This window comes from Anopheles coustani, chromosome X (genome assembly GCF_943734705.1).
Source record: "Anopheles coustani chromosome X, idAnoCousDA_361_x.2, whole genome shotgun sequence".
NCBI lineage: Eukaryota > Metazoa > Arthropoda > Insecta > Diptera > Culicidae > Anopheles > Anopheles coustani.
In genome coordinates, this window is record NC_071290.1 from 18,168,689 (window position 1) to 18,180,742 (window position 12,054).

General features: G+C 43.1%; 1 protein-coding gene across 1 annotated transcript; it reads right to left on the reverse strand.

Moving 5' to 3' along the window:
* Positions 1–1,624: 1,624 nt before the first annotated feature.
* Positions 1,625–11,774, reverse strand: LOC131269389 (uncharacterized). Its single transcript, XM_058271734.1, has 5 exons — positions 11,761–11,774; positions 10,818–11,098; positions 9,628–10,162; positions 8,270–9,483; positions 1,625–1,662 (listed from the first exon to the last, which is right to left on the reverse strand). Exons 1-5 carry the CDS (start codon positions 11,772–11,774, stop codon positions 1,625–1,627), a joined length of 2,082 nt encoding a protein of 693 aa, XP_058127717.1.
* Between the last annotated feature and the right edge of the window lie 280 nt (positions 11,775–12,054).

Sequence of the window (12,054 nt, forward strand, 5' to 3'; positions counted from 1 at the left end):
CAGATTGCAATCGCAATTTCGCCTGCACCCACGGTCATTTTGGAAACACATCAAATCTTTGAGGAGTAATAGTGGTGTTGCAAATCGTTTGGAACAGTAAATTTTGGTCGCTTGTGGATAAGCCACAAATTTAGTAACTTTATTCACGATTGTTCGATTTACAACTTTTTAATGGGCTCTGCCTCTACAATTCTCCCGCTTTTATACGCCAACCTTGGGTCGGCGTAATTTTTGGTCGGCGTAATTGATCTAATCGGTGTAGGTGGCGCCGGCTTGTTGTCAAATGTCAACGGTGCCAACCCTACTTTGTTTCCATTCGTGACAAGTGGTTTCCCAAGTAGCATGTCGTTGGGTGACGTGGTCGTCAATAGCTCTGGTAGCATATGCTCTCTGTTTGCCGACCACTTCTCGAGTGTATTTGAGCCAGCAATCCTGGATCCGGGTAGTTTGGAGCCAGGTTTATCATATACACCCACTAATGTGATTTCAGTGGATGCTTTCCCGATTGGCCTGGACCAGGTTGGTCTTGTGTTAGCGAACCTTAAACAGTCATTTGCACCGGGTCCGAATGGAATTCCCGCTGCTATGCTTGTTCGGTGCAGGGATGCCCTCGTGAGACCCCTTGCACACCTCTTTCAACTGTCTCTTGCTACTGGTATTTTTCCAGCAGCATGGAAGCGGCCGTGGTTGAGACCTGTCTTCAAAACAGGTGACAGGTCTTCCATCTCGAACTACCGTGGGATCTCGATGCTATCCCCATGCAGTAAGGTTTTTGAATCGGTGATTCGCCCGTCTTTGTTGTATGATATCAGTGCTTGGATCAGCCCCGAACAACATGGTTTTATGCCAGGTCGCTCAACGGTCACGAATCTCACTGAGTTCTTTTCCTATACACTTAGTCGCCTTGATTCGGGCCTGCTAGCAGATGCTATCTACACTGACTTCAAGGCAGCTTTCGACAAGTTGCCTCATGCTGGCTAAGTTTTTGAAGTTGGGTTTCTCACCGGCCATCACGGCCTGGTTTGACTCCTATCTTTCGAACCGAAGCTGCCGTGTTACTGTGTTTGGGGAATTCTCCTATGAGTATTTGTGCTCGTCGGGTGTTCCCCAAGGTAGTGTGCCCAGTCCACTCCTATTCATATTGTTTATCAATGATGTTTGTTCTTCATTCTCCTCCTGCTGTCATTTGCTTTTTGCTGATGATATTAAAATTTTTCATGAAATGAAAGATATCAATTTCGCTGTACCACTACAACATGTTCTTGATCGCTTCGCACAGTGGTGTTCGGATAACTTCCTAGTCCTGTGTGTTGATAAGTGTTCCACCATTTCATTTTCCCGTTCCCTCAACCCCCATTCCTTCTCCTACATGTTAAACTCTGTTGTGTTTTTTTATTTTATGTTTATTTTTATTTTATTTTATTTACAATGTTTGCCACGCGGGCTATAAAAAGTTTCTTAAATCTATAGTTAAACGTAAAACAAGATGACCAAACACAAGAGGACGTTCCTCTGTCCACTTCAAACGCTCAGTCATTCAGTTTTTCCAATCCTTTCCTATTTCTGTTCCTTAAGCTTTGTGTAGCGTCTTTATGTAGGCACTAAGCAAATGTATAGTTTATAGTTATAGGAATTTATAGTAATAGGAACTGTAGTTAGATACTAGTGTTAGTGATAGGAATTTATAGTTATAGGAATTATAATTAGATACTAGTGTTCGTGATAGGAGTAGATATAAAAGGACAGGGAAAGCAGGGATAAAGGATCATTCGCGAGTCAAGCAAAACGAAAACCGAGTCGTCGATCGAAACTGAAGCAAAACGCGCGTTACGAAAGATCCAAGAGGTTACTAATAAATAAACTAATTAAACTAAAGGTACTAAACTTTTGTTCGAACGTTACGATACGAAGACGTCAGTAAACTGAGAAAAATAAAGATTTGGAAGAACATTACATGGTGACCGTGACAGTGCACAAATGGACCGTGACAGTGCCAGGATGGAAGTCAGAAATCTAACTTACGTATTACGTTTACAAACCATTTTTACTTCAAACTATAAGATCAAACTAAGAGCTAGCCAAAAACTTGAGCCGATGCGTCCAGGTAGTTCTGAGATTCAAAAGGTCGAAGTCCAAAATTGTGAAAAAATCGACCAAAAATTTGAAAAAAATTAATCAACTTTGCATATTTATAACTCTTGCAATATTGGTTCTATTTTTACAAATAAGTCTGTTTTGGAAAGGTATTTTATTTGTCTCCAAATAAAAAATGTAGAATTTTGTGCAAAGCTTGTATTTTTATTATTATATAAAACGTATCAAATTGCAGATAAAATATGAAATAACTTGAAGTTCGACATCTTGCCAAACAAAAAGTGCGCGGAGTTGCGTAAGTTCAAAGACATGATATTATAGCCTGATATGTATTCTTTTAAGTCATGAAGAGTTTACCTGCGGATAGGCGCAGAATTGAAAGTTATTCAACTTTTTATTTTGTACTACTTTTTTGTTGTACGGGTACACAGGTTGAAGTAGTCAACCCGTAATGAGCAAAGACTGTAAACTGAAACCTACAAATAAATCTAAAATCAAATTCAGAAACAAACAAACTCTTAAACTGAAAGAGATTTTTATTAACGAATTACTGGATTCTGACTCAACTTGGGTGAAGCCCATTTCGCAGCGGTAGCACGAGGGAACACTACGCCATAGGTGTGGGATCGAATCTCGAGCTTGGCACAGTACGGTATAACGAACGGCTAACCATCGATCTATAATATTACCGTATTTCGATCATAGTAACTCTCTTCGGAGAGAGGTCTTGCTCCACTAGGGGATGTCGTGCCACGTAAAAAATTAACCATGAGGAACATATAATAATTTAAGAAAAACAAAACAATTTACTGTTTTTTTTTCATATTTTTGTAAAGTAAAAGAAAATAAAATAAATCAATTGATAAATCATAATAAGTGTGTCCAACGATGACCCTACGATAACCGAATGCATCGAGTGGCAGATAAAAGACATCCGTGTATGAAAGTAACGCAAGATTGCATTGCGTGGCAGATAAAAGACATCAGTGTGCAAGAGTAACGCAAAGCGGCAAAGAACGAGAATTTTAGATACGTGCCCATTACTGGTTTTGTACTACGTGCGGTGTGTGCCCTACGATGATCCTACGATACCCTACGTTGACCCAATGCATTGAGTGGCAGATAAAGGACATTTGTGAGTGAGAGTAACGTAAAGTGGCTACTAACGAGAGCAACGAACGAACATAGTCAGGAGACGGCGGGGAACTACTACCTGCAGAGACAACGGAGCTTGACAATGTGAATCGCGCATGGGAAAAATGCAGGAGAAAAGGTAGAGAATAAAAAATTGTAATTTGTTCAACTGGGGTTTCCGCATTACTTCATCGATGGTTGTAATATAAAAAAAAATTATATACAATAAAACTATTATAATAATAATTCTTCCAAAAACAGTTTTACTAACAATTTTACAATTGACCCCGGTACGTCTACAAAAATCCTTATGCTCGCAAAAATAACTCAGAAACTAAACCGATTACAAGAAATTGAAAAAAAATTAAAACCTGGTGAGAGGAAATTTCGCAAATGCTTGCTTGACAATTATAACTCCACAGCCAACGAATTATTCCTAAATGTTCAAAATCTCATTGCTTAATCAGAGAACACCAATGCACTTGCAGATCTAGAACTTTCCACGAACACCTGTTTTAATACTATAAAGTCATACTTAGATATCCATCTAAAAAACAGGATACATTTTAAGTTCAAGACTTTAGCAAATGTTTGTATTGCATTGAACAAGTGAAGGAAAAAATGAAGGACTTTGATATCAAAGTTGCTTCCTCATTGATCCAACCCTACGATGGTAAAGCAGAAAGCCTTGATAATTTTATTGGATCAGCAAAATTGATACAAACACTCTACTCCAAGGATCCAAAAAATATTCTAGTGCAATTTTTAAAAACACGATTGACAGGAAAAGCACAACTAGGGCTAGCACCCAACATCACGGATGTTGACACTCTAATAAACGACGTCAAAACACGTTGTGAGGAAAAAATAAATCCGGACAAAATAATAGGTGAGTTAAAGTCAAAATCACTGTGTGACGAGGTAGAGGCTTTTAGTACAAAGCTAAAATGTATGTACTTAAAGCAAAATATACCAAGTAACATTGCAAATGAAATGGCAGTCAAGCGGGGGGTAGAAACATTGGTGAGGAGTAAAACTGACGGAAACAAGAATTATTTTACAAGCAGGGCACTATGGGCAATTTACGGATGCTACGGAAAAGGTTTTAGAAAGTGAAAGAGTTAACGGTTCATCGCAAGTCCTCTCTTTTAGAAGGAATCACCCACAAAATCGTTTCTTCTTCAATAAAAATCCAAACCAATATACTACAACCCCCAATGGTAAACCACAATATCGAGGAACTGGTAGGTCTTACAGACAACAAAATAATAGATACTCAAATCAATACTATCATAATAACAATAATAGATCCGCGCAACAAAACCAAAATACAAACCATAATAGAGTTTATACAACACAAGCCAATAACGAAACATCAAATTCGGCTGCAGCTATTGAAAACGCGTCTTTTTTTAGAGAACAACCTGCACCCTACAGATTCCCATTCTTAGCATTGAATTTAAATGCAAATAATTTTATTAAAATTAGAGTAGCAATGGCCACAGATGAGTTTAGCGACCTCATTATAGACACTGGCGCAGACGTGTTTTTATTCAAAATTAATAAAATAAAACAAAACCACCAATTACATTCCCAAAATAAAATAAATTTAACAGGTATCACTACTCATTCAATTCACACCTTAGCTACCGCAAACACCACCTTACAATTTGGAAATGAAGCCATTAATCACATATTTCACATAATTCCAAAAGAAATAGATATCAGAGCAGATGGTATACTAGGAAGGGATTTTTTTGCAAAATATAAATGTGTTATGGATTATGGGCATTGGCTTCTTAATTTTAATTTCAATGGGGTAACAATCTGTCATGCTATAGAACACAATATAAGCGAGGGTTTCATCCTACCAGTAAGAAGCGAGATAATACGAGAGGTAAAACTGCCAAACATAAAGAAAGACTGCGTAGTCTTTGCAGAAGAAATCAGACCTGGAATATTTTGTGGCAACTCGATAATATCTAAGTGTAAAGAATTAAGTACGACTACGTAAGTGTATGAGACACGGGAGGACGGTGTTACACATACTATGGGCCGCAGGGAAAAATTAGGATTAGATATAGTTGTAGAATAGAAATAAAGTTAGTCTTAAACGAGCGACTAAGGAGCACAGTCGATTTGAGAAAGTATCCGAACGGGAAAGTAGTGTCGAACGGTAACGGGACACGGAGTCCGAACAACGAGGAAAGGTTGTTTCTCACATAAAGAAAAACAATTCGTGCGGTTTATAAATACAACCGAAGAAGATATCTTCATCAGTAATAGATCGTTTAAGCCACAAATAGATTTGGTGAGGAATTATAACGTTGCATGCAGAAAATCCAATGAATCTGATAACATTCTAAGAACAAGCACAATTTTAAATAAAGTAGATACACAAAACATTCCAAAATACATTCAAAAGGAGGAGAACTAATAGGAAATTATACCGACATTTTTTACGTAAACGAGGATCTAATCACAACAAACAATTTTTATACACAGTCAATACAGTTGAAGAATAAATCACCATGTTACATTCCAAATAATAAGCAGATTCATTCCCAATCGGAGGAAATCAAACGACAAGTTGATAAGATGTTAAAAAAAGACATAATCGAGAACTCCGTCTCTTCTTATAATTCTACAGTTCTCCTTGTACCCAAAAAATCAGATGATGATGAGTCCCACCTCTTACCCCAACACAGGTTTGAGAATGGCGGAGTTATCAAAAGATATTTGTTTCAAAATTTAAAGCAAATCACGAAGTAGTGGGATCAAAGTGACCCTTCACGAAAAGGACCAGTCAGCTTTCTTTTCCTTGCGTACAGCGGTTAGCACAACTTCCAAAAGATAGAAATCGTGAAACCACTCTCCGGAGTGCGCGGCCAAAAAATGCTTTCTCCTATTCGTGTAGCCGGTATCTCCCTTGTCCAACATATGGAGGGGAGTTGCCAATTTCCAGGATTGGCAAATTAAGCAAACCCTTTCCGTGAGACAGTTGGTCACGTCGAAAAAATCATCAATGGATGAATTCGAGGCGCCTGCCACGTGATTGCACAAGAGCGACTGATGCAGTTCCTACAGAAAGATCAACTTCAAATTTCCACTTTTACGCGCGCGTGTCTCAAAGGTATGTTGTTCCATTTTTTTATTTACATTTAAATTTGCAAAACAAAAATCTCATCATCATCATCTGTGAGATCGTGATGACAAGTGCGATGCTGGCCGAAGGACGTGAAGACCATCGTGGCCTGCGATGACCAGGTACAAGCGGCCGTAGCGACGGATAGCGGTGTCTGCCAGTGGCCCGCCACGAAAGACGCAGCACTACACATCGAACTACGAGGTTTATTTTTTGCTAGCCGACAGCAGGACGGACAGTAGAGTGGCAACACTTTGTTTTGCCACTGGCCAAGGAAATGTTGCGATTAGATTTATCACAATACCGTCGCTGTCAGCTGCACCAGCAGTCAATGTGACAGCGGCAGCGGCCCATGCAGCAGCGATGGGGCTTAGACCACGAAGGGGATAAAAGGGCTGCGCGAGCCACCATAATGGCATTATCACACTGGTCACCAATGGTGACCTGGCAAAGTCACCAGACTGTCAAAATTTGGTTTTGGCATCCAGTTTGGCATAATGGTGACTCTTTGCAGTGTGATAAGGCAAGCCACCTAGGAGTGGGCGTCGTGTCACTAATTGTCAGTTAATTGTTTACACACATTCAGCATCAGCATTCACAACAGCTGTTCCAGATGCCGAAAGATTATCAATTGATTAACACTCTGACGGCCGGCTACATCTATAGATGTAATGGCTCCGTTTCAGTTTGCATCCGATCACATCATTTTGGTGTGCAGTCAACGCTGTCACCAGACACGCTCCACAGACTACTGAATGTAAACAAATATCAAATTGAAAGTAAACAAATTCCACAGGGCGCGTTGCTGTTCGTTTGTAAATTCTAATAAAGATTGAAAAAGTTTGATCAAACAGGGCGGCCAGATATGGAGGGACTAGTGCAAACGCGCCGGTCGCAAAGCGTTGTGACACCGTGAATTGTGCGGCCGTCAAAGTGTTACCGAGGAGCCACACGTAAGCGAACGAACGTGTAGACCGAATTTTTTGGCCCGAGCTTTTTGTGGCATTCGTTGTATACCATATTTATAACAGTTGGTCTGTTTTTTTTACCCGTACATGGAAGGGGAAGAATGCCCAAAAAATTCGCTCGACTTTTTCTGTGCGCTAGCGAACGTTCGCTCGACTGCTCGAATTAGACTGGATCCAGAATCCGAATAAAGCTTTTCGAGTAGTAGATCTTACCGCGTGACTACATTAGGCGTACCATACCAAAAAACTGGTACGCTCCTAGTGTCAAAAACCGATTTTTCTGTCAGAATCGAGCGATGCAAGTGTAGTCACGAAACCTCTCACTCCAACTCTATGCTTTGTCCTGCTCACCTTATGTATTCAAACTGAATCCAGCAGTTTACGGTTACAGATAGTACATATATATATATATATATATATATAACGGACTAGAGCCGTCGGTCGACTCGTGCCGTGAACAAAATGTTGCGCCATAACGCCCGGTCCTGTGCTGCAGATCTCCAACTCGAAACACCGATCCTCCGCAAGTCTGCCTCGACCTGGTCAAGCCATCGTACTCGCTGCGCCCCTCTCCTGCGCGTGCCTGTTGGGTCCTTTTCGATGACCTCCCTGGCTGGATAGCTAACAGGCCTCCTCGCTATATGTCCCAGCCATCTTAGTCTCCCGATTTTTACCAGGACACCAATTGGGGGATCACCTAGCAGCTCGTACAGCTCATCATTCCACCGCCTTCTCCAAGCGCCGTCCGCGTCCCGCACCCCTCCGAAGATCGAACGTAGCACCTTGCGTTCAAAAACGCCAAGTGCGCGCAGATCGCCTTCCAGTAAGGTCCATGTCTCATGTCCGTAGAGCACAACGGGCCTTATTAGAGTCCGGTAGAGCGTCAATTTTGTTCGCCTGGAGACACGACCAGATCGCAGCCACTTACGTAGACTACAGAAGGTGCGATTTCCAGCGAGGATGCGCCTCCGAATTTCCAAGGATGTGTCCGAGTCACATGTGACTTGGGATCCAAGGTATACGAATGAGTCCACCTCCTCCAGAGTGTCGTTATCCAAGGTGATGCCGGGAAAGGTATCTGGGGTGTTATCCCTAGACCCTAATCCTTGCATGTATTTTGTCTTTGACGTGTTGATCTGGAGTCCAACTCGCTGAGCTTCTGACTTAAGTCCAGCATACGTTTCCGCAACCGTCCTCTTGTTGATCGCAACAATGTCAATGTCGTCCGCGTAGCCCAGGAGTTGAATTGAGCGCCAGAAGATGGTACCTCGCGTGTCGATGCCTACTCGCCTTATCACACCTTCTAAGGCCACGTTGAACAGGATACATGAAAGGCTATCCCCTTGCCTCAGCCCTCTCTGGGAAGCAAACTGAGCGGACGCGACACCACCGACCCTTACAGAACACATCACATTGCCCATAGTCGCCCTACACAGCCTGATCAGCTTGTTCGGAAACTGAAACTCCTTCATCAGCATCCACAGCTGTTGCCGGTCAATGCTGTCATAGGCCGCCTTGAAGTCAATGAAGACGTGATGTGTTCTGCAGTTATACTCACGGCATTTTTGTAAAATCTGCCGGAGCGTAAACAGCTGGTCAGTTGTCGAGCGTCCATCCATGAAGCCGGCTTGATACTCCCCAACAAAGTTTTCGGCCAGGGGCAGCAACCGGTGGAGCAAAAGTTGAGAGAAGATCTTATAGGCGGCATTTGGTATGGTAATGCCACGGTAGTTCTCGCAGTCCAACCTATCCCCTTTTTTGAAGACCGGTACAACGACACCGGTCATCCAGTCCTGGGGTAGTTCTTCCATCTCCCAAACTTTGCCGATCACCAAATGAAGCACTCGAGCTAGGCTCTCCCCTCCGTGCTGGAAGAGCTCACCAGAGAGCTGATCATCACCCGCAGCTCGGTTGCTTTTAAGCTTCCGCATCACTTGCACGACTTCGTACAGGGATGGAACCGGGTAATCATCATCGTGCCCAGGTGCCCCAAGTGGTACTTCCGCATCCATGCTCCTATTCAAGTTAACCCCATTTAGGTGCTCCTCGAAGTGCTGCCTCCACCTTTCAACCACCTCGCCAGAGCTGGTGAGCAATCCACCCTCCCTATCCCGGCACATGTCTATGGCAGGCTCACTAGACCTACGTTCCCGGTTAACAAGCTCATAGAGCTTTCGGGTGTCACCAGACCGGTGGAGCTGCTCAAGGTCCTCAGCAGTTCGATGCTCCTGCGCTCTCTTTTTCCTCCTGCAGACCGAAACCAGCCTATTCCTGGCAACCCTATACTGCTCCACGTTGGCTCTCGTTCCAGCTTGGAGCATTCTACCCCAGGCAAAGTTCTTCTGGTCAGCGAGCAGCTGACACTCCGCATCAAACCAGTCTGATGTTCGTGACCTCGTTCTAGCACCCAGACTGCTGGAAGCTGAACTTTCCACTGCATGGCGAATTTTAGTCCATACCTCCTCCATTGGTGCAGTAGAGGCCTCATCCTCTGATGGAAGTGCCGCCTCTAGAGTCTGACCGTAGCGCACAGCCACTTCATTATCCTTTAGCAGGTCAATGTTGAAGCGGTGCGCTCTAGCGACCCGGGGTTTGTAGATCATTGCTAGCTTTGATCGCATGCAGACACCGAGTAGATAGTGGTCAGAACTCACATTAGGCTGCCGATAGCTGCGAATGTTCGTGACGTCCGAGAAAAAGCGGCCGTCAATTAGCACGTGGTCGATTTGGTTGCAGGTACGTAGGTCCGGTGATCTCCAGGTAGCCTTGTGGATATCCTTGCGAGGAAAGAAGGTGCTGCGGACAACCATTCCGCGGGAGGCTGCAAAGTTGATGCATCGATGACCATTGTTATTAGAGCAAGCATGCAGGCTGTGAGTCCCGATGGTTGCTTTAAAACACTCTTCCCTGCCAACTTGCGCGTTCATATCCCCAATAACGAGCTTGATGTCACGCCTCGAGCAGCTGTCGTACGCCTGCTCCATTAACGCATAAAAGGCATCCTTCTCATCATCGGGCCTACCTTCATGAGGGCAGTGTACGTTGATGAGCGCATAGTTGCGGAATCTCCCTTTAACTCGCAGCACACTCATACGCTCATTAATGGGTCTCCATCCAATAATGCGTTCCTGCATCCTACCCATCACTATAAAGCCAGTACCGAGCTCGTTGGTACTGCCACCACTTTGGTAAATGGTGGCAGCACACTGCCGAGGCTTCCACACTCTACTTCCTCTCCAGCAAAGTTCCTGCAGCGCAACAATAGAAAAACCGAGAGGGTTTATGGCGTCATATAGAAGACGATCAGCTCCGTCGAAGTTGAGAGATCTGCAATTCCAAGTCCCAAGCTTCCAATCATTGTCCTTTATTCGTAGCGTGGGTCTGGATCCGTTATTCCGATACGTATTTTGCATTATTTGTTCGTTCGTAGTATAAGTTAATTCGGCTGGCCTCCTTACTAGGGATGCGCAGCCTACACCTCGTGATGGGATTGCCACCTTGGGTATAGCTGACGAGGTTCCGCATTTCAGCTTCAGCCGCTCCACTGGAGATCAGACGCTGTTCCGAACCGCTCCTATTGGAGAACAGACGCTCGTGGAGATTGGTGAGCCGCACCACTGGTGAACAGACGCTCACAAAGCGCCCACAGAGCGTACCCTGTAGACGCCCCCCTTTCCCTGTCAGCATACGACCCAAGTTCCCACCAGGGTTGGTTACCTGATCTTCACAAAGGTTACTCGCATCCCGGTTGGCACCACTAGGAGGTAGGGTAGGAGTTGTTTGGGGGGTGAATGGCCACTATCAAAGATCGATATATGGGGCCTCATGTTGCACCGGATCCCAAACCATTTACCAACCAAGATAGTACATATATTACAGGCAAATAAAAACAATAAGATTCGTTTTACCACATTGTTTTATGACTTAGAAAACATGAGAATATTTTTATCAACGTATTGAATGCTGCATAACTCCTTTCAAAACGAAATAGTTGTTGGATTAAGAACTATGACCAACAGAGCGGGTAGAAAATTTTTAAGCAAATACATCGTATCATTTATTATAAAAGAAGAAAAACGATGAAAAGAGAACGAGTATTTTTGTTTGTTAACGCCTGGTTGGAACGACAGGTGCAGCGCATTATTTTCATCCATGGAGTAAAGTTGTCATGTTTCATACACCGTTTTCGAGCCCAGGTAAGCATCGTTCAACTGCTTCTGTATCACCGTTCAACCGCAAGTAAACATTTGACGTCCAAGTAAAATACTGTTGCCTATCTGTGCATGGTTCAAACGTAAGCTTTTTTTTGGTTTTGGTAAGCTGGAGCTCGACCGTACCAAGTTTTTGGTATGGTACGCCTAATGTGGTCACGCGGTTATCTGCGCATTCGATTCAAAACCGTCCGTTATGTTTACTTACATGCTGTCAATCATTGTTTTGATTTTTCGATTGGATTTGTTTTTGTGGCAAAATTGATTTGTGGTTTGTGGATTATTCGTTATTCAGTGAAAATAAAGAAATGGATAGTGAAAGTAAAAATATCGGAGAGCAGGTAAGTGGTTTACGTTCTTTAATAGTTGTTAAAACCTCGTCGATGATATACAAATGTGTTTTATTTTGTTTCAGAGTAAAATAAGCCCGGAGCTGGCTCGACAACTTGTTGCCGCAGTGGAGGCACAACCAATTTTATGGTCAAAGAGCCACCCAAAATAC

What these genes read in the sequence shown, in the direction of transcription:
- LOC131269389 (XM_058271734.1), bottom strand. An exon ending in TGGCAATCCCATCACGAGGT is followed by an intron (nt 10,163 to 10,817) that starts GTAGGCTGCGCA and finishes TCAACTTTGCAG; the next exon opens with CCTCCCGCGGAATGGTTGTC. An exon ending in TCGCACCTTCTGTAGTCTAC is followed by an intron (nt 1,663 to 8,269) that starts GTAAGTGGCTGC and finishes CACTAACACTAG; the next exon opens with TATCTAACTACAGTTCCTAT.